This window comes from Tupaia chinensis, unplaced genomic scaffold (assembly GCF_000334495.1).
Source record: "Tupaia chinensis unplaced genomic scaffold, TupChi_1.0 Scaffold139696_1, whole genome shotgun sequence".
NCBI classification, from domain to species: domain Eukaryota; kingdom Metazoa; phylum Chordata; class Mammalia; order Scandentia; family Tupaiidae; genus Tupaia; species Tupaia belangeri.
The window spans coordinates 260,881-270,647 of record NW_006199577.1 but is presented as its reverse complement, the minus strand read 5'-3'; the positions used below and the strand labels follow the sequence as shown (position 1 = coordinate 270,647).

The 9,767-nt window shown below is 35.0% G+C and overlaps 2 protein-coding genes across 2 annotated transcripts in view; both read right to left on the bottom strand.

The window, feature by feature from the left end:
- LOC114004713 (TBC1 domain family member 8B-like) overlaps positions 1-3,142 on the bottom strand; it is a 7,086-nt gene extending 3,944 nt beyond the window's left edge. Inside the window, exons 1-2 of the mRNA XM_027765749.1 lie at positions 2,848-3,142; positions 1,246-1,302 (exon numbers count right to left, since the gene is read on the bottom strand). Of these exons, the coding sequence (XP_027621550.1) occupies positions 1,246-1,302; positions 2,848-2,941 (151 nt within the window). The 5' untranslated portion in view covers positions 2,942-3,142. The remainder of the gene's footprint in view (positions 1-1,245; positions 1,303-2,847) is intronic.
- A 524-nt stretch (positions 3,143-3,666) lies between these two features.
- LOC114004714 (TBC1 domain family member 8B-like) lies at positions 3,667-6,813 on the bottom strand. The gene is made up of 5 exons (XM_027765753.1): positions 6,752-6,813; positions 6,540-6,642; positions 6,134-6,374; positions 5,370-5,435; positions 3,667-3,713 (listed from the first exon to the last, which is right to left on the bottom strand). The coding sequence occupies exons 1-5, from the start codon at positions 6,811-6,813 to the stop codon at positions 3,667-3,669; spliced, it is 519 nt and encodes a 172-aa protein (XP_027621554.1).
- Positions 6,814-9,767: the final 2,954 nt, after the last annotated feature.

Below are 9,767 nucleotides of genomic sequence, written 5' to 3'. Positions count from 1 at the left end.
GGCGTGACCATCCCCCCTGGGGGGTGATTTCTCGCTTTCTGTCTCTATGTCTCTCTCTGTCTGTCTGGCGAGCGCACGCGCCCTATAGCGAAAACCTCTCCAAAAAAAAAAAGAGAGAGAGAGAGAGAAGCATTCCAGAAATACCGTTCTTGCTTTTTTGAGTTGGCAATACATCATGGACATTTTTTCATGTCAGTATATTTAGACCTCCTGTATTCTTTTTAATGGGTATAGAGTATTCTGTTGTTTAGTTGTGCCATAATTTATTTTATTAACTAGCACAATACTTGAATTAGGTTCTTTTCAATTATTTTTACTGCAAACTGCGCAACAGCAATCATTTTTATACTTATAGGACTATTTTACAAATTCTCTTTAAGGATAAATTCATAAAAGTGCAAGGATTCTGGAGCAGAGTATGCACATTTATTATTCTGATAGAGGCTGTAAAATTGTTCTCCAAAACCTATCATTCTTTTTATGCTTTAAAAATAACATTTTGTGGGACCAACAGGTGGTATAGTGGTTACAGCATTGAATTCCCACATGGCTGACTGGTTCAAGTCCTGGACCCAGCAGCCTGAAACACACTGGGTGCATGTGTGTACATGCCCAAAATCCCAGGAGGAGAATGGTGAAAGGATTGCAGAATCCCATCCCCCCTGGGGGGTGACTTCTCACTTTCACTCTCTATCTCTCTCTCTCTTCTCCAGTGAATGCACACACCCTATGGCCAATAAAAAAGAAAAAAATAACCTTAAAAATAAAATTAAATAACATTTAGTTTTAAAAATCTATTGAAATATAATTACTTACCAGTATTTCTACCTGATTCTCAAAGGGTCTTAAATAATTATAAATAAAGTCTCATTGATATCATCTTGATTAAACTCTTGAAAGAAATGAATGATTAAACAGTGCTTTGAATTTTGAAGAAGGCTGGGTGGAGATAGAACTTATGTACTATGAATTTCTTAATAAAGATTACCCATTACTTTTGTAATTAAAAATATATTTTTTGAGGTAACAACTTTACATGAATATAAGTCATTTACTCATATTTTCTATAACTTCTTAGATTTAAGTAGTAAGGTAGAAAAATTATTAAATTAGCACAAACGAACTTATGCTTTCAGAACAAATCAATAGCCTTTAAAAGGAGTCCCACATTTCTGCTTTTATTGTTATTCCTAATTATAAAAACAATATCTTAATAAACTAAATGATATTCCTAAATCATAGTACCTTTTTCAGGGCTGTTTTGTATTGATTCTGCTTTCTTCTCATCTGCAGGCTTGGAAACTAGAGGAAAAGAGGCCGACTACATTTTGTAAAATATTTAACAAATACCTTTTGAAAGTAAAATAATATTTTATATAAAGACTTATAAACATATGTTATTTTCTCCTAATTCAGCAAATCAATTTTAGCTGGCCTAATCTTTTGTCATTAGATGACAAAGTAATCAAAAACTTCCATTGTAAAAACACTGAAGGAAAAAGCCAGATTAAAAAAAAAAAAGAAATCCAGGGTCAGACAGTAGCATAGAGATAAAATGTGATACTATGAGAGGTAATCCCACTTGAGAGAGGTCCCAGTTCAGGTCCAGAGAGTTCCTTGAGTATGTTGAGCACGCATGTGCTTATGATCCCGGGCTGGCTGAAGGCTAGAGGTAGATCAATGTATTTAAACTCTCGGAGGCACTCTTGGTCTCTCTCATTTGCTCACTCATGGAAGAAATACATATTAAAAAAATCCTACAGGGAAGTATATCAAATATTAAGTATTGGGACCAGCAGTTGGAGTAATGGCTATGTCACTGGACTCCCATGTAGTCGACCGTGGTTCAAGTCCCGGACCTGGTGGCTTAAACTCACGCAGGGTGTGTGTGCATGCGTGCCCAAGATCCCAAGAGGAGAATGGAGGAGAAGGGATTACAGCGTGGCCATCCCCCCTGGGGGATGATTTCTCGATTTCTGTCTCTGTCTGGCGAGCACACGTGCCCTATAGCAAAAAAAAAAAACAAAAAAAAAAAAACCTCTCAAAAAAGCAAGAAACAAGAACAACAACAACAAAAAATATTAAGTATTTATTTCTGGGTGGCATTTTTTTCTTTGTGACTTTTCTCAAATTAAATTGTATTATTTTCATTACCAGGAAAAAGAAAACATACACTGGAAACAAGACTGAGCTAAGAATCCTGATTGTGATAATAAATCATTGTGAAACCTTGCACAAGTCACTCCTCTCTGGGCCTCAGCATTCTTATCTACGAAAGGAAGGGACTTGACTAGACGATTTGTATGAGCTCTACAACCTTAATGTTCAAACACTTTAACACTTAGTAGCTACAAACATACATTAATCAGGACTTGTCCCTCTATAGGACATTGTGTATTTCTATAAATGATGCAAAGGATACAAAAATAAGCTCATATCACTTCCAAATTATGTCTTAGACTAATCTCTGTCTCCTATACCTACAGTGATTTATAATAAGCATCCACTCTTTGAATAATAGCTATGACCTTCAATCATCAAATATTCTATTATCTTCATTATCTTTTATCAAGGCATGAAAATGGTTTGATAAATTCTTGGAAACAACATCATTATAAACAAAACATATTTTAATTCTCTATTAAACAAGACATTCCATAAATCAAAGCCCTAAAATGCAATTTGATTAATTAGTCAGATATTGGCAGACTATGTGAAGTGTGGTACGGAAGAAGTAAAAGATATAACGAACCAAATTTTTCCAGCTGGGTAATGAGTATCTATGCCAGAAAAATCTCTATTCATGATTAATCATCAAAACAGTTAAACTTTTAAAAAGGTATTTACCATGAAGCTGACTGAAATAAAGTAATTCATCCTTGGAAAGTTCATCTCTTTTTGAAGACTCCTTAGATTTAACTTCAGTGTAAGCTGAAAACATAGAACCCAAATTACATTAACTAACATTATGGGACAGTGACAGAGTTCATAATGAGGCAGGGAGTTAAACAAAGAGTTTCTGTATTAGAAAGAGGTAATGAAGAAATAGGGAAGTGGTACTACTCTACCGTATAGCAAATAACAAGTACTTGACAATTTTAAGGTCTACTGCTTCTCTCTCTTTCTCTCTGTTTTGCTAGAGAGCACATGTGCTCACCAGAGACAGAAAAATGACCATGCCATAATCCCTTCTCCTCCAATTCCCTCTCCTTTCAGGACTTTGAGCATGCATGCACACATGCCTGGAGTGTTTCTCAAGCTGCTGGGTCTGGAACTTGAACCGTCCAGTTGGCCAAGTGGGATCTGTTGCTTTAACAACCAGGCCAACCTAGGTCTATAAATTTTGCCTCAATAGTTTTCCTAGAGCTATTACAAATTGAAGTAAGAAAATCTGGCATTTTCTTCAAATGTGATCTCAGCATTTAAAAAATATCCTCAATAATAAGGAAAACATGAAGTTGAATGCTTTGGTTTATTTCCTACCTATGCTTTAATAAGAACATAATGATTTTCCTATTTTTGACCCCTCTATTTGAAAGCATATTCAATGGCAATATTAAAAATTCTAATGGCAACTTGACCCAACAATGCAAGCTCCCTTTAAAATTATTAGGTAGTCTGCCTTTTATTTTTAGTGCTCTATTTGTGATTCGAGTGTGTGAAGGGTTAAAGATAGTTTTTAGCTTGTTGGTCTGGTAAAGAGTATTTCTTGCCTATGGGAACAGTGTGAACACATCAGCACTCTCCACCAAGAGAGTCATGTGGAAGTGCCTGCTCACATTCTCTTCTGTCTGCTGCAGGAGACATGCATTAACTTTTATAGATATTTAAATGGAGGAGTGCAATTCTTCTACAACAGAAGTGTTTTTGTAGATGGCATTTGACAGAGTGAAGTGTTTTTTACTGAATGCTTAGATTTTTTTAAAGAGTGGGTCAAGTACACCAGCCACCTCCTCAATGAATATTGCAGCTGCTGTTAAGGAGGGTGATACTTGACTTGATTGACTATTCATACATATAACAAAGTCTTAAAGTGAGGAGTGCTACTGACACTGTTGGTCTCCCTTTGGGTGTTCTGGGTTGTGTCGTATTAAATGGTTGTGAACAAGCGTTGTGATGTGGCACCCACAACCAGCTAGGCTGGGACCTACCCTTTTCACACTATCAGTTGACAATGTATAATGCCTCTAATGAACTCTTGTTTTCTAGGTGCTGCTGTGTCTATTTTAAAAATAAAGATAACTGTGTTTGAGAAAAACAAGAATAATATTTCTTGTCTATCTTGAGAAGATTCTAAAACAGATCCCAGGTGTAGCTTTAAATTATGAGGTGCTATATGTTTTTGTGAACTACTCTATCTAAACTAAAATGTACTTTTTCAATGTTCCTTCAGTTTAAAGCCTAAGACTGTTTTCTCAACGTAGGAAAGCAGACCTGGGAAAGGAAGCCTCTTAAGATCAGTGGGAAAAACTTACTAAACTAGAAGGGTGTGGCAACCTTAGGAGGTAGGGTATAATAAAAAGAAACCTGAGCTTTAGAGTCAGATAGACCTCAGGATGCAATTTATCAGCTGTGTGCTCTCTGGAAAATAATTTAAACTTTGTGACCCTCAGTTTCCTTATCATCAAAATTAGAAGGGTAATATTACCTACCTTTTAGGAATGTAATAAGCACTAACTAAAATAATGCATGTAAAGTTAATGGATGGAAAGAGCAAGCATTCAGTAAATGGTAGCTTTTATTTTCCTTCCTTTTCCAAATATTTAATATCTCTGCTCTCTGGTTCCATTTTTACAAATAGTCTGTAGTATTTTGCAAATCTGGCAGTTTGCCTACAGTTGATTTCTACTCTAATGACAAAAGAGCAACTCAAATATTATACAAACATTCAAACTATATTTAATTATTTTTTTAAAAAAGGAATGATTTATTTAATTCCACTTGTTCTTCTTCTTTTTTTTAAAAAAAAAATTTTGACCAGAGAGAGACAGAGACAGAGAGAAAGGGAAAGCGAGAAAGCAAGCCACCAGGTCTGGGACCCGAACTGTGCTTGGCCATGTGGGAATCCAGCACCTTTAAATACCACGCCACATGCCAGCCCCAAATTATATGTAATTCTTGTACATAAACTATCATTAATTTATTAATAGGAAGGAAACTTGTGGACCCATCTGTTACACAGAATCTCTTCCATAGACTTCACTGTATCTTTATCATCAAAAGTATGATTTGAAGGCCGCAATGAAGCAATGACCTCATATCATAATGACAATTATGTTATTTGTTAAAATAGAATTATATATGTATTTATATTTGTTAAAAGGGAATAAACTCATATTAAACATGATTAAAGACTGTTAAACTCTTACCTGCAGGAATATGCAGCTTAAAAAGTAGCTTAAGCTTCTCAGTAAAACTTCCATTGTACATTATGTCTGGCCAATAAAATTCAATTGTTATAATCATCCAAAGAACATTCAATCACTTCTAGCAACACAAATTAATTGACATGCAGATATTAGCCAGGAATTAGGATTCAAAAACCTTCTGTTACTTAAGCTAACAGTTAAACCACCACCAGTTAGCCAGATACTCTCCTGTAAGTTTATAAGCAAAATACTCTATCAAAGTGATAAAACATTCTTCTGCCTCTTCTGTTTATTTCAAAGGAAGATTTATGTTTCATTTGAGAGAACTGGTCTATAAGGGGCAATCCCTGGTAAGAAAGTATGCTGAGGTATCTGGAAAAGCAAAGGAACAATATCTATAGGTACAACATGTTGTTGGGGTATTTCTATGTCACTTTTATAGACTATATGGTTGGATTTTTACTGAGGGGGAAAGTCTTTCTGTAGCACTCATACATCTGAGTGTGGAAGAACAGGGATATTTTCTTTCATATTAATCATTAAAAAGTACACATCTAACAGCTTGCTTTTCTGAGAGGACTGGGGTAAAATGAAATCAATATACTTAGATTTAGCAACAAACAGAAAAAAACTATTATTCCTGAAGCTGAAGACAATGTAACCTGGGGGGACATAATCTGACTAAATTGGTAATTACAGGCAGTACTAAATATTTCTAGGGGTACCTTTATCTTTTGCTTAAAAATTATTTGATATAATCCTACCAATTGCAGAGGAGAACTCTTTGAAGTTTATAAGGCAGTCAGAGTTTTCATCCAACAATCTGAATGTCCATAAAGCTAGTGAGTCTCTGTTTGCAGAATGAGCCCAGGGACTCAACAAGTGATACAACACTCTGAACTGCTGGCAGTCAATCTGATACTGTTCCAAATATGGCAGACTTGGGTCATGGTGCTTCAATACAGGACAACTCAAACACCAATAACAAGATAAAAACAGTTCTTTCTATTGAAAATAAAAAAAGGAAAGTCATTAAATCAGAAAATATAACTTTGAAAAATATTTTTTCTTTTATTCACGTTTTTTAAAATAAACATAAAAACAGTTAAGAGTGGTTATAGTAAAATGCTATTAAAAGAGCATAATTTTTGATTTGAAGAATTACAGTACCTTAAAGATGACATAAAGTTCATCCAACTCACAAAGGCTCAATTTTACATCTTGTGATACAACACGCAACTTTGAAGAGATTAAAAGGAATTCAGAATTAATACTTCAGTATAAAAATTTCTTTGAATCCATTTATTCATCCTCTACCAGAAGAAAATATTTTTCTTTTATCTTTTTAAAGGAATAAATAAAAGTAAATGTGCCTATTTTACTCTTCTAAAAGTTGTGCATAGATATAGTTTAATACTACTCTGATATGTACTTTTACAGTCATCTCCCCAGAAATTATTGCCAAAAGATAGTTATTTAATGTCTATAAATATAAGCAACAATATTCTAAATCTCATTTCATGAGGGGACTTCAAAAAGTTCATGGAAATGGAAATTAAAGTACAGTTTAGATTGGAGCAAAAATTTTGAAATCCATGTAGTTTTCTCATAATATACATTTTACATGCACATTTTAAAGATTCCCTCATACTCCTCTTGTTTTTCCTTAATATGCCAGTGGGTGCATGCACATGCCAGAGACTGGGGGAGAGAGGGAAAGTGAGAAAGCACCTTTTATGGAGCATGGTAACACCATAATCTCTTCTCCTCCATTTCTCCTTTCTTTTGGGATTTTGGGCATGCATGCATGTGTGCCTGGTGTGTTTTCTAAGTTGCCATGTATGGGACTTGAACTATGTGGCTGGCCGTGTAGGATCCAGATTCCTTAACTACCACACCACTGGCTGGCCTTGAATTCCTTTCTTGCTATGTAAGCAATTTGTCAAGTCATGTGAAGTTGTCATTGAACATGTCAAAGGCAACAAGAGATATTTTTTACCTCTCTATTCCCAAAACCAAAATCCATGAAGCAGTGAGCTCAGGAGGTAATTTTATCCTATTCCATGAAGAATGAGCACTAATAGTACAACAATTTTGATGTTTAATAAATTTAGAAGGGTAGATTACAGGCAGATAGCAGGAATAAATTCTAGTATTGAGTAACACTGTAGAGTGACTTTATGTAACAACAATCTATTGTTTATTTCAAAATAGCTAGAAAAGAGGATTTTGAACAATTCCAATACAAATAAATGATGAATGTCTGAGGTGATGGATATTACCCCTATTTTAATATTATATATGAATATTGAAAAATCACACCACACCCTGTAAGTATGTACAATTACTATTTGTCAATTAAATATAACAACTTTTTTAAAAAAGCATATGGCATATTACACCACTGGACTCACATGATTCAAGTCCTGGACACGGTAACTTAAAACTGTGTGTTCAAGCCAGGAGGAACATGTGTGTGCGTGCCCCAAATCCCTAGAGGAGGAAGGATTGTGGCATGGCCATTCACCCTGGGAAGTGATTTCTTGGTTTCTGTCTCTCTATCTCTCTAGTGACAGCATGCATATGAGAGCAAAAAATCTCTCTCTCAAAAAAAGGACAAGGGGTAAAGAGGGCCAACCTGTGGCATGGTGGTTAAACTGAGTGTGTCTTACATGGCCAAACATAAGGTTTGAGTCCTGGACCTGGTGGCTTGAAAAACACACCAGGCACATGTGCATGTATGCCCAACATCCCAAGAGGAAAATGAAGGAGAAGGTATTGCAGCATGGCTATCCCCCCAGGGGGTATTTTCTCACTATCTCTCTCTCTCTCTCTGTCTCTCTTCAGCGAACACACATCCTATGGTAAAAACATTAAAAAAAAAAAAGAAAGAAAAAAGAAAGGAAAAACACTGGGTGTATGCATACCCAAAAGGGATGAAGGAGGAGAAATGGAAAAGGGATTATAAAATAATTATTCCCCACAGGGGTGCTTTCTCACTTTCCCTCTCTCAGTATTTCCCTGAAGAGGATGTGCCCTCTGGCAAATTAAAGAAAAAAAAAAAAGAAAAAAGGCAAGGATAAGGATAAGAGCTAGAAATAATGAAACACATAAATAAAAAAAACAATGGACTTGATAAATGAAAGGTTGGTTAGTTAAAAAAATAAATAAAATGGAAAAATCTCTGGCAAGTATGATAAAAGAAATCACAAACATCAATAACTAAAAAAGGATAATATAGCCATGGATATAGAGGTCATTAAAAGTGCCCTGCACATGTCCAGTAGGTGCCATCAAGGTTAAGATGCTGGATCCCACATGGCTGACTGTGTGGTTCAAGTCCCAGACCCAGTGGTTTGGAAATCATGCCAGGTATGTGTGCATGCCTACTCAAGATCCTGAGAGAAGAATGGAGAAGAAGGGATGAGAATAATGGAAAAGGGATTGTGATGTGGCTATCACCACTGGGAGGGGGATTTCTTACTTTCTCTTTCCCCATCCCATCCCCATGGCAAGCGCATGCACCCTACAGCAAAAACAGAAAGTGCCCAGCACATAATAAGTACCCTTAAATACGTACAGAATCAATTCCATAAGCTTTATACCAATACATCTGAAAATCTTAACAAAATAGATAATTGCCTAGGAAAATATTTAATTAAAATTAAATTGGAATAGTGAGAAAATTTGAATAGGAAGAACCAAGAAGGTAATCAAAGATTTGTCTGTCATCAAGAAGCAGCAGACTCAGATGGATATAAAGGTTTGTTTTCTCAAACCTTCAAGTAATGGATAATTCTTATGTGATCTAAACTATTCCAGAATTCAGAAAAATGACTTATTACAACTCATTCTAGGACATAAACACAACTAATATGAAAACTGATGTTAGCATGCACAAAGGGAATGTTAAACCAATGTCACTAAAACATAGGAGCAAAGCTAGCTAATCTATTTAGCAAAATTATCACATTAGAATAACAAAAGAATAATATGCCAAACCCAAATAGGATTCATTTCAAGAATGTAATAGAAATCTAATATTAGGAATTCTTTAATAAGACTTAATAAAGTAGAAATACATATAATCAAGAAATACATATACTTGAACCATGCAGTCGGTCACGTGGGATCCAGCGCCTTAACCTTGAAGTAGAAAAACATATCTCAAGCTATGGACAAGTCATTTGATTGAAATTAGCAATCTTGATCTTTAAAAAAAGTCCCAAACCTCTTAACTTAGCGACCAAATAAAACATTCTTAATTTAATAAAGGACATTTTTTCAAAAACCAAGAGCAATAAAATACTAGAAACATTCCTATTAAATTCAGGCATAAGACAAGGAGACAAGGAAGCCTGTTTTTATTTATTTATTTATTTATTTATTTATTTATTT